Source organism: Sinocyclocheilus grahami, unplaced genomic scaffold (assembly GCF_001515645.1).
Source record: "Sinocyclocheilus grahami isolate Dianchi unplaced genomic scaffold, SAMN03320097.WGS_v1.1 scaffold1398.1, whole genome shotgun sequence".
In the NCBI taxonomy this organism is placed as follows: domain Eukaryota; kingdom Metazoa; phylum Chordata; class Actinopteri; order Cypriniformes; family Cyprinidae; genus Sinocyclocheilus; species Sinocyclocheilus grahami.
Window position 1 is genome coordinate 148853 of NW_015506577.1, and position 13182 is coordinate 162034.

General features: G+C 41.9%; 1 protein-coding gene across 1 annotated transcript in view; it reads right to left on the reverse strand.

Annotated features, from left to right (window-relative positions):
• Window positions 1–2813: 2813 nt before the first annotated feature.
• The window catches only part of LOC107569942 (low-density lipoprotein receptor-related protein 6-like), a 56586-nt gene continuing 46217 nt past the window's right edge, over window positions 2814–13182 (reverse strand). Inside the window, 10 exon segments of the mRNA XM_016256116.1 lie at window positions 2814–3491; window positions 3568–3665; window positions 4893–5029; window positions 6620–6850; window positions 7690–7800; window positions 7881–8174; window positions 8177–8227; window positions 9083–9292; window positions 11182–11372; window positions 12122–12321. Of these exon segments, the coding sequence (XP_016111602.1) occupies window positions 3191–3491; window positions 3568–3665; window positions 4893–5029; window positions 6620–6850; window positions 7690–7800; window positions 7881–8174; window positions 8177–8227; window positions 9083–9292; window positions 11182–11372; window positions 12122–12321 (1824 nt within the window). The 3' untranslated portion in view covers window positions 2814–3190.

The following is a 13182-nucleotide window of genomic DNA, read 5'->3' on the forward strand; positions in this document are numbered from 1 at the left end:
CACACACACGCTCACACACACACGCTCACACACACACGCACACACACACACGCTCACACACACACGCTCACACACACACGCTCACACACACTCACACACACACACTGAACCGGTCCTGTAAAGTGCAGTTAAGAAAACAAAAACGCTGGTGTGAGCAGAATCATAAAGGAACTAAAAACATGGCGTTACGCAGAAGCCCTTGCAGATCAGGCCATTAAAGGGAGGTTTGGGACGCGGAGAGATTTGGAAAAGCTGTTTCTGACACACATCCGTGATTGAATCGAAGCTGCTGTCGTGAACATGGAGGACGCTCTGAAGGCAGCGTGTGACACAAACCAACACAATCAGGACGTTTGTGCTGGTGAGTCTCCCTTTATAAAAGCTCAAGAAGAAGTGCTATAAACACAGAAACAGATGCATTATGGGAAACTAAACCACTGGAGACACTAGAGGAACTTCAAGAGTCCTTACACACACACACACACACACACACACACTCGTGCACACACTCACACACGCTCACACTCACACACACACACACACACTCATGCACACACTCGCACAATCGTGCACACTCGCACACACACACACACACTCGTGCACACACTCACACACGCTCACACTCACACACACACACACACACACTCATGCACACACTCGCACAATCGTGCACACTCGCACACACACACACACTCGCACACAGATTGTCTCAGGACTGTCACACATTCACCGGCGGGGCGTAACAGAACAGCAGCACTGCAAGGACATGATGATGAAGATGAAGAGTCTTCTTTATAGCTTATAAATACAGTATCTACACAGTATATGGTACAAAAATAATTGACCTTTTGTGTGCACTGAGATTTAAAAAAAGTGAAAAATGGTTCCAAGGTCTTGTAAAAAACGGTCAGGCACGAGAAGTGGTCCGTGATTGTGAGCCGTGCGGCGGCGGGATGCTTTCGCTCGACTGGTTCGGATCGCATCACTTCCCGCCCGTTTCCTAAAGCGCCGCTGAAGTTCGTCACGCACAGAGGAGGCCGCATCCGTGACGTCTCCAATACAAAAATAGTAGAAAAATACGAGTACCATCTTGTTTGGCGGCTCATTGAGTTTCAGGTCACAGTGTGCTGCTGCTCCGAGCCTGCAGGGGGCGACGGGCGTCTCCATCTATTTGGCATGAACACGTTTGATTCTAAACTCCTGGATTAAGGCAACGCATCACGTCTGTGTGGCTTTAATAAAATCTTCTCTTAAAAAAAAAAATTTACAAATTAATTTTAATACAAAGCTCTATGGCATAACCAATAAACACTGTATAGAAAATATATAAATATGTTTTTTTTCTTTTAAATGTACAGAGAGCCGCCAGACCCCAGACAGACGCCCACGTGTCAGAGTCATCACGCCATCAGATATGTACTCGGATGCTGTGGGCGGGGCTTACGCAGCAGTGGGCGGGGCTTACACTGCAAAAAAATGTTTGTCTTGTTTTCTAGTATAAACATCTACAAATTCTTGAATCGAGATTAAATTACTTTACAAGTAATGTGGCTTAAGATATTCAGTCTTGTTTTCTGAAAAAAGTATTAAATTTAGTTTTCACTTAAAACAATCAAAAATATCAAGAAAAATTATCTTGTTTGGCCAATTATAGATAATTTTCTTACCCCATTGGCAGATATTTTGATAATTTTTTTTAGAAAACCAGACTTAATATCTTAAGTCATTTAATTTGTCAAGTAAATGCATCTTGATTCAAGAAGAACTAGAAAAGAAGACAAAACTACTAAGAAAATCATTATGTACAGTGTACGCAGCGGTGGGTGGGGCTCAGGATGAGTCAATGTAGGAGATATGTACTCGGATGCTGTGGGCGGGGCTTACGCAGCAGTGGGCGGGGCTTACACTGCAAAAAAATGTTTGTCTTGTTTTCTAGTATAAACATCTACAAATTCTTGAATCGAGATTAAATTACTTTACAAGTAATGTGGCTTAAGATATTCAGTCTTGTTTTCTGAAAAAAGTATTAAATTTAGTTTTCACTTAAAACAATCAAAAATATCAAGAAAAATAATCTTGTTTGGCCTTTGAATTATAGATAATTATAGATAATTTTCTTACCCCATTGGCAGATATTTTGATAATTTTTTTTAGAAAACCAGACTTAATATCTTAAGTCATTTAATTTGTCAAGTAAATGCATCTTGATTCAAGAAGAACTAGAAAAGAAGACAAAACTACTAAGAAAATCATTATGTACAGTGTACGCAGCGGTGGGTGGGGCTCAGGATGAGTCAATGTAGGGCGGGGCTTACAGTGGGGTGGGTGGAGCTTTGTGCGGCTGTGGGCGGGGCTCAGGGTGACTCCGTGCAGGGCTTACGCTGCGGTAGGCGGGGCTTGTGTGGCTCAGGGAGAGTCCTTGCAGGGCGGGGCTTACGCTGCTGTAGGCGGCGCTTCTGCGGCGGGCGGGGCTCAGGATGAGTCCGTGCAGGGCGGGGCTTACACAGCAGTGGGCAGGGCTCAGGACGAGTCTGTGCAGGGCGGGGCTTACACTGTGGTAGGCGGGGCTTGTGAGGCGGTGGGCGGGGCTCAGGATGAGTCCGTGCAGGGCGAGGGCGGCGGCGGGTACAGGTGGTGCGAGTAGCTGCGCTCGGTGAAGGGCGACGGCGGGCAGCTCTCACAGTTCTCCTCTGCAGACAGGTACTGGCTGCGTGGGGTGGGCGGTGGTGGCAGCGGCTCCGAGTCGTAGTTCAGGTCGCTGGTGTAGCCCTTGGCGGCGGCGCTGGATGCGTGCGGAGCCCTTCGGGCTGGAGGCGGCGCTTCTGCGGCGGGCGGGGCTCAGGATGAGTCCGTGCAGGGCGGGGCTTACACAGCCTGTGGGCAGGGCTCAAGACAAGTCTGTGCAGGGCGGGGCTTACGCTGTGGTAGGCAGGGCTTGTGAGGCGGTGGGCGGGGCTCAGGATGAGTCCGTGCAGGGCGGGGCTTACACAGCAGTGGGCAGGGCTCAGGACGAGTCTGTGCAGGGCGGGGCTTACACTGTGGTAGGCGGGGCTTGTGAGGCGGTGGGCGGGGCTCAGGATGAGTCCGTGCAGGGCGGGGCTTACACAGCAGTGGGCAGGGCTCAGGACGAGTCTGTGCAGGGCGGGGCTTACACTGTGGTAGGCGGGGCTTGTGAGGCGGTGGGCGGGGCTCAGGATGAGTCCGTGCAGGGCGAGGGCGGCGGCGGGTACAGGTGGTGCGAGTAGCTGCGCTCGGTGAAGGGCGACGGCGGGCAGCTCTCACAGTTCTCCTCTGCAGACAGGTACTGGCTGCGTGGGGTGGGCGGTGGTGGCAGCGGCTCCGAGTCGTAGTTCAGGTCGCTGGTGTAGCCCTTGGCGGCGGCGCTGGATGCGTGCGGAGCCCTTCGGCCCGGCGTGTAGTCGCTGTCGCACACGTCTGTGCTGCAGGGCGTCGTCGGAGGGGCGAAGTGACGGTAACTGTACGGCCTGTAGCTGCAAAACACTCCCAGTCAGACACTGAATCATAAACACTAGCAGGACATTCACCTGACGCGTGTCCGTCCGTTACCTGTACGATCGGTGCGTCGACGGGCTGTTCGACGAGTAACCGAACTCCATCGTATACTGCGACCTCACTGTGGCGGGAGACGGAGGGGGATTCAGGATCTGGAATCATAGCAGAGAAAAGTCTCATTACAAAAGATGCTGACATTTACAACCACAGAATTAAAAATAAAATTTAATACAATTATAATAAATAATCCAGGGTTTCTGCAGGATTTTTATGCTCAAATTGAATACTTTTTTTTTTTTAAAGACCTGCACAAATAAAATTAATACCATATGAGCGGGGTGGGGCAATGTCTATAGTAACATATTAAACTCTAACATGACTGATTTAGATTTCAGAAACAATTTTTCACGAAAACAAAAAGTTTTATAATATGATACACTTCACATTTTAGCCTTGAAAGCATTTTAGAAAGTGGGTGAGTCAAAAGTATTATTTATTATATTAATTTAAACAATTATCAATATTATATTAATCAAATAACATTTTACTGTTTAGATTTGTATAATGCATTATCTTCTAATCGATCCACCGGTTCACATTTACAGCTCTGCGTGTAGAAACATGGGCTGATTTTCACATTGGTCTGAACAAAAACAAACTGCACATTCATTCTCTGCCAGCAAGAGGCGCTTCTGCAACGGCAGAAATATAACCGTTTTAAGACCTCAAGACTCTTTAAGGACCCGCAGGAACCCTGTAATCTAAAATAAAACAATAAATATAATAATAAACTGAATATTTATTTCACATATACATACTGTATGAACTGAAGTTAGTTTATGTACTAATGTCTCAATAAATAAGAATCAAAGGTCTATCAATAATGCTGCAAGCAGATCGTCGCGCTGATACTAGTAAAATCTATATTCATAATGTGTTAAATAATATTTTTCATCTTTCCTTCCTATGACAGGCGACCCAGAGACAATTTACATCAAATTAAATGCCAAACACAGTACACTGTGTAACCAAAATACCAATAATATCCAGTTTTAATTATACCTTTTTTATTTTTATAAACAAGCCTGAAATGCACAGGGCTCTTATTTTGAAATGTGGGTTTTCATTGCTTCTATTGTCATCATTTTTAAGTCGCTTTGGATAAAAGTGTCTGCTAAATCACTAAATGTAAACGTACTGCTTTACTACTTCCAGCTGCTCATTTCAACAGGAAGATCATGAAATGTGCATCTTATAAAAACATTTGAATATAAACAAAGTAAACATTGTCATAATTCATCAACAGCAGATCGTTAGCGATCATCTATTGGCTAAGATTTGTATTATACCATTCAACACAGAATTTATGGGCGACTGACCGGAGGGAAGTATGAACCCTTGGTGCTGGAGGAGCTGCTGGACGAGGCTCCGGTCACATGTGCTCGATCATACGGAGGACCGCTGCTGCCTCCCATGATGCTCAGCGAGCCGATGACCGACTTCCCACGAGACATGCCTGAGAGAGAGAGACACACGTCAGCACTCTGCAACAAATGATTCTGACTTCCTATTTTTGTCTTGTTTTCTAGTAGAAATATCTAAACATTCTTGAATCAACATGCCAAGTTTAATGACTTGAGATATTATGTCTTGTTTTCTGAAAAAAACATTTAAATACAATTTTTGTTAGTTTTTGCTTAAAACAAGTGAAAATATCTGCCAATGGTGTAAGAAAAATAATCTTAATTTAAAGGCTAAACAAGATGATTTTTCTTGCCCCGTTGGCAGATATTTGTGCTTGTTTTAAAGTTTTCGCCGCTAGAGGTCACATTTACAAAACGAAGGCAAAGCTTGATGACGCTGTAAAGAAGAGAGGAATGATGGGAGATGTCGTTTATGTAATTCACGAATCATGTTCACGGATGAGGTAATTATAATTTTTTTATTGCCTGTACCTTCCACAGTTATTCAAACAGCGAATAAATTATACAGAGAAAGCGAGCAAAGAACATATGTGACCCTGGAGCACAAAACCAGTCATAAGGGTCAATTTTGTGAAATTGAGATTTATACATCTGAATAAATGCTTTCCATTGATGTATGGTTTGTTAGGATCGGACAATATTTGAAAATCTGGAATCTGAGGGTGCAAAAAAATCTAAATATTGAGAAAATCATCTTTAAAGTTGTTCAGATGAAGTTCTTAGCAATGCATATTACTAATCAAACATTAAGTTTTGATATATTTACGGTAGGAGATTTACTAAATATCTTCATGGAACATGATCTTTACTTAATATCCTAATGATTTTTGGCATAAAAGAGAAATCTATAATTGTGACCCATACAATGTATTGTTGGCTATTGCTACAAATATCCCCCAGCGACTTAACACTGCTTTTGTGCTGCAGGGACACATATAAACTGTCAAAGGACATGACTGACAGTCTTCAGCACTCTCAAAAACACTTCAATCAGTAAAGCTGTCTATACACGGTTTGATGAATGAATCTCTTGCATCATACGTACATCTGCGCTTTGTTGTTTATGACGAGAGAATTCGCGAGCGAGCAGAGCGAGCGCGTACACTGAACAAAACTCACCTGGTGAGGATGAGGACTCATCTGGACACCTGATTGGCCACTGCGTTCATAAACTCAACAGACTCGCATGTGATTGGTTATAATGTGCAACACTGTAAAAAGATCTAAATTTAATGCTGCAGTCAACACTTTCATGTCATTCGCGACAGCCATTATGGATTTAGTTTAGTTTAGTTTCTATGAACCGAGGATAGTGCGGATATTACGTCATTGAAAGACTAGGGAGGAACAGGGACGAGTCATTATCTAAAATACGAGTTTCTCTGGATTTACCAATCCTTGGGATAACCCAAGTACATAACTGCATGAAATATATCACACTGCACAAGTGGCTTTTGGATATTTTATAACAAATATCTTACATATCGTGCCTTTAAGCAAAAATGAACTAAATTGTGATACTTTTTTCAGAAAACAATAATATCTTCAGTCATTTTACTTGCAAAACAAATGCATCTTGATTCAAGAATGTTTAGATATTAAGACACAGATGTTCCTGTCACCTGGCAGCGAGCCGCTCAGAGAGCCGGGGTGAGGCACGTATCCCAGAGGCACCGGCGGCGGCCCGTGCACCACGAAGTCATTGGTCATGGTCTCGCCGTCGTCCTTCATCTGAGGACACAGCACACGCTGGCACACGAAATACACAGCGCCCACCACGAACAGCAGCATCAGCACACCCACGATAGAGCCGATGGTGTTCGTGGGAGGAAAGGACGGCTCTTCAGTCGCGTCTGAGGAAGAAAACAGAGCGTCTCTTACCTGCTGCTTTAAGGACTGATGAAGCTCCGTTTAACACCTTTTCAAGAGCTATTTATTTACATTTTCTGCACTTGAAGACAACACAATACTTCAGAATGTTCTCTGAATATAAATCTCAAATTTTGAATAGCCTTGCAAACAAACACTAGAACACTGCAGAAAATGTTGTTTTCTAGTATAAATATCTAAGAGTTATTGAATCAAGACGCATTTATTTTACAAGTAAAATTACTTAAGATATTATCTCTTGTTTTCTGAAAAAAAGAATCTAAATGTTGTTAGTTTTTCCTTAAAGCAAGCAAAAATATCTGCTGACGGGGCAAGAACAATAATCTTGTCCAGTAAATGCATCTTGATTCAAGAATGTTTATATTTATACTAGAAAACAAGACAGAAATACTAAGAAAATCATTTTTGCAGTGAATATGGAAATCACAGTAACACGCTACTTCAAGCACGTATGTATAATGCATTACAACAGTAGTTTTAATGCATTAATTATGTCTTGTAATGCTCCTAATAATGCACTGTAGAATCTCATGAATAACGGTCACTAGAGTTAATACATTATAACAGTTCATTGTTACACTATGCATTTTAAATTCTGTTATAATTATTTACGACAAGATACAATGTATTACAAAGCACATTATGAATAATTATAATGCATTATACCCCTTAATAACCCTTTATAATGCGTTATACATAAAAGCTTTAAGTAAAGTGTTATTTAAGACTATCTGCTCTGATTTAAGACCTTTCAAGGCCTTCATTTATGGAAGTGTGAATTAAGAAGCTCTGAGACACATACAGCAGCCGATCTCGTCCGAGTTGTCTGTGCAGTCCGTGTTGTGGTCACACTTCTTGTGCCGCCCGATGCACTGGCCATTGGCGCAGGTGAACTGATCCATGGGACAGAGAACTGCAGAGACAGACAGGAAGTGTGGGTGAATCAGGCAGGAAGTTGCTCTCAGACCGCGAGGATCGGCTGGCGATGGTTACCTTCACATTTGTTCTCATCGGACCGGTCCTGGCAGTTGATTTCTCCGTTGCAGCGCAGAGAAAAGTCCACGCACTGCTTGCTGTCGCACTGGAACTCCTCATCGGAGCAGACGGGACAGTCTCGCTCGTCGCTGCTGTCGTCACACTCAGCGAAGCCGTCGCAGCGCCAGGCCTGCGGGATACAGTCCACCTCGCCGGACACACAGGAGAACTGCTCCGGAGAACACGTGGGCGGCTCTGAGGACGACAACAGCCAGCGGTTAATGATGGACATATGAGAGCCTGCATCACAAAACCAGTCATGATGTGCGAGCAGCCGCCGTTATCAGACGTGCAGGGGTGTTTATCTGCAGACACACACACACACACACACATCAACACACGCCCCACAGACGCTCTGCTACCACTGGGAAAATACATCCATGCATCACGAATCGAGAAAATAATCATTCATAAGATTCGAAAAGGTTAAAGCGAATCACAAGGGAGTTCACAGTGGGCTGTTTACATTCATCTGGCATCATAAAAGCATTCTTCATGAGCGTTTGAGTGTGCGGATAAAAACTAGAGTAGAGCGCCATCTGCTGTTAAAATATAAGCTCAGAATCCATCCACAAATCGGTTCTGCATCGTTTTATCTTCGCTCTACCCATGATTAGTGACTGAACGGATCGTAGCTGATCCGTTCGAATCAAGCCCCACGGTTCGGCACGCATGTGATCCGCAGAATAATTGCAAAATGTAAACAGTGAAAGTTTATTATTTGTACAAAAGGAACTCATTCATATCTCTTTCACTAATTGCCTTTGAACAGATGCATGTGCACCGATCTCAACAATCACTCTGGTAAAAGCAGTCGGTTATGTCTTTAGTGAACAGCTGAGAAAGAAATCGGATGCGTCTCATTATATTGGATCTGTGCATCAGCTCTTAAAGGGGCAGCAGCCTATAAATTATACAGTGAATACCATGCAGTGTTATGTTACACTTAATTATTACATTTCTGTACCTATTCTATTTGGTATTACTTAAAAAATAAAAGCATCAGCACTTGAGTACTTAATTTAATGCTTCTCATTATTAAGTGGCTTAATCTTGCTGATCCGAAATCCGATCCGTGGTTCAGAAACCGTGATATGATCCGAACCGTGAGATTTGTGATCGGTTGAACCCCTTCCCATGATGCTCAGCGAGACGCTTACTGTACTCCTCCATGCGCAGCTCGTGGACGGCGTGGATGTCGCTCAGAGAGGCGATGCGCGCCTGGATCTTGGTGCGTCCCTCGCGCGTGATCTTATCGATGCGCTCGATCATCTGCTGCTGCCGGTCGATCCAGTACAGGAAGTTCCCAAACACCGTCAGACCCACCGGCTGCAGGATGTTGGAGTCCTCGATCACGATGCGATTGGCTCCTGGAGGACAGCAAGAGAATTATTTATTCATTTATTCAGTTTGTACCGCCAGCATCAAGGCTATTTTCAGGGCGATCTCTGAATAAAGTACACAAGGTATACAGTTAACAAAAGGTTACATTTCAGATGCACACTAGACAAAAATTCTAAAATACATTCAGGTGATACATTTTTAAATAAACCAGTTAGACACAGCTCTGAATAAACACAGTACAATCCAATAAAATATGTTTGAGAGAAAGAGAAAGGCTTAGGAAATCTGCTTGCATTAGATCTTGGATGTCTTTACATCTTTTCTATGCTTAAATTCTAGTAAAACTCTTAGACCTTTATATACTTTGTATAAACGTGCTTTAAAAGCATTTGACAAGAAACCCAACAGATATCCTCATTGTTTGATTATGAGTACGTACTTTTTTTTTTTTTTACTTTTGACAATTTAGTTGTGTTCTACAATTGTTGTTTAATGTACAAAATTGTTAATAATCTTGCAGCTTCACCCTTGAAAGAGTTTGTTTCTTCTTATACTGAAAATATAAGACAAACGAGAGCTTTGTCAAGAGGTGACTGTGCAGCGAATATTAGTCATTTTCTGTAAGAGCTGTTAATAACTGAAATAATTGACCAACTAGATAAAAAAGTTCATCAAGAAACTTTAGGTTGGCTTGAGAAAACCTAGCCTGAAAGTAGCTGAAAATATAGATTCGATAGATGTTGATAACATGTTTCTAGCATGATTAGCATGTAAAATTTATATAATTATATATATATATAATTTTTTGGAGGGTGATATTTTGTAGTATTTAAAGGGGATATTTTGTAGAAATGTGGCTTTTAAATTATGGGGGGGGGGTTATTGTACATGGTATTATGATGGTTTTGTTACCTAATCGGCTTCGGTATTCTCCTGCCCAGTGACCGCAGATGAAATTTAGCTCTGTAGCTAATTCTGGGGCAGTTTTTTTGACTGTCCATTGTCCCGTCAAATAACGAATAAAAATAAAACAGAAGTTACTGTATTTGTGCCTCAGGTGAATACGGCTAATGTAAACCGTAATCTGGGGATATTTCAACTCCTTCATTAAACCAACGTGACAAATTTGGGAGTCCTCTTAGATACCTCCCTAAAATTTGATCAACATATTAAGACAGAAGTGAAGTCAAGGTTGTTTTTAAGTCCTTAAATGATCTGGCACCCTCCTATCTGTCTGAGATCCACAGAAAACTCTCCGTCTCAGAATCAGATCACGACTGAAGGCTAGAGGAGATCGTGCGTTTACAACAGCTGAGCCGAGGCTATGGAGCAGCCGTCCTTTAGCTGTGAACACTTCACATTCTGTCCACGAGTTTAAAACTAAACTGAGAGAAAATCCTTTTCAATGTTAGGAAATCACCCAAATCTTTTCTGGAGCGTTTACCTTCTCTTACTGCAAAATAACGGCAATGCATGCTTTGTTTTTAGATTTTATATTAATGATTAAAACAGCTAAATAGATGATCTCTGAGCTGCATGTGTTTCTCTCCCTTGTGTTATATAGTTTTGCTTTTGTAAAAGAAAAATCATGCTTGTAATGTTATGTATACAGTATGGTTTGTTTCACATATTATATCTGAAAATAAAAAGTAAAAAAAACTCAATTGAAATCTTTAAATTATTGTTGGATTTTATTGATATTATTCTTTCTCCTGGTTTTGATTTTATTTGTACAGCACTACGGTGAACTGCTGTGTTTATGAAATGAGAGGGGCGTGGTCAGGACTGAGGGGCGGGGCCAAGGAAAGCACTCATTGGACGGGGGATTTTGAAATCGATTAGGCATGCTGACAGAGAGGACTGTAGATCACATGATCAGCTGGTCAGTGCGTGACCTTTGACCCCAGGATCTCACCGGACAGGTCGCTGCTCTCGATGCGCCTCAGGTCCATGTCGACCCAGAAGAGTTTTCCCAGCTCGTTGTCGACGGCCAGAGCGACCGGCTTGCCCAGATTACTGAAGAACAGCACCTCGCGCTCCGTCCCGTCCAGAGCGGCGCGCTCGATCTTTGGAGAACGCTCCTGCAGATTGGTGAAGTACATGTACCTGCGGAGCAGACGCCAACAACTCTGTGTTACACGTTTCTCAAACAGTATGTTTGAATATGCAAATAAGGCATTATCTAAGTAAATATGCACTCATTTGCATACATTTCTCAACACTGGATAAAGTCAGGTTCAAAATGCTGGTTTGATTTGATCATATTACAGTTAAAGGTTTTCAGAGGAGATTTTGGATTTCTCTTAACATCATGAGTAAGTAAATAATGTCAACAGACAGAAAAACATTTTCACCATATTTTTAGGCAATAAATGTATAATTCAGTGTGAATGAAATATGAACAGTGCTGGGAAGGTTACTTTGAAACAGTTACAGATTACAAGTTACTCTATTTAAAATGTAGCAAGTAGTGTAACTATTTCAATTACTTTATTAATGTAACTGATTACATTTGATTACTTTTCTAATGTTTTGAAATTTAAATGAATTAAATTAAATTAAATCTGTATGTGTATGAATATTTTCAGAAGTAACTAATTTAATTACACATTTTTTCTCAGTAACTGTAACTGATTACATTTATTTTGTAATTAAATTCCGTAGCTCCGTTACATGTAACTAGTTACTCCCCAGCACTAGATCTGAGCAAGCCTTCAGAACATGAGAGGAATACAGCTGTAAAGTCTGGTGGATGTAAGAGATTCAACTCTTTAAAGGCATGGACTGGAGCTGAACTCTACAGACGCAGACTGATAAACAGCCACTCGTGTTTGAGATGTTTCCAGTGCTCTCACCCTCGCTCCGGATTGACCACGATGGCGCGGGGTTTGTCGTGTTCTCCGCGCAGCACCACGCCGACCCGTGACCCGTCGATGCGCGTGACGTTGATGACGTTGGTCACTTCGCTGGTCCAGTAGATGAAGCGGCTGTAGACGTCGATGCTGAGGTCGTAGGGCTGCAGGCCGAGGCTCGCGCCGGACACCACCGTCTCGCTCTGAGGAACAATATATATTATTATATTCACTCGCTGTTCACCAGCTGTCTGCTTGGAATAATTTCCTTCCCGACCCATCCCGCTAAACTTAGATCTCCAGAATCTCACATTTAAATTTCCACTACTAAAGAGAGAGTATGTAGTCTGCACAAACATTGTATTCGTCTTGTGAAGATACTATTCGTTTTATATTTTGCGGTCAACACAATACGAAAAAGTGTCGCAGAGGAAAAAATTAAATACAAAAAATGTAGGTTGTACAAAAATTCTAGTCTTTTTGAGTGAAAAAAGCATTATGCCAAAAAAAGATTGATTGCTGTTTTTTGTAGGCCGGTCATTTTTGATCCATTTTTTTATTTCTTGGTTAAATATTAGAGCATGCTAGTGTGAAAAACAGTGCAATTTTTCATATTTTATTTAATATTGACAATTATACACAAATAATGCTTTTTTTCACTCAAAAGCTGAAGTACGTAAACTCAGATTAATGAGGCCTACAAAAAATGTGTTTTTATGAATAAACACAAAACCAGTCCTAATTAGAAGAAAACAAGTTGGCAGAAATTGATACCAATATTAGGTGATAATATAGCATAACAAGAGATTCATAAGCTATTTTTTGTAGGCCGGTTGAATAAACAAAAAAAATGTTTTAGGTAAATGAACAATTTTTGCGGTGGCAGTAGTTATACCCTGTGCATTTCCACATGTTCCTCGTAAACACAGCTGTTTGTCTTCAGTGAGCGTAAACAGATGAGACCGAAAACAAGCGTGTGACAGTGTTTTAGATTCGCGTGGGTTCGTGTTAAAGAGACAGCAACCGAATAAACATGCTGCCTGTCATTCATGCTAATCAAAGAA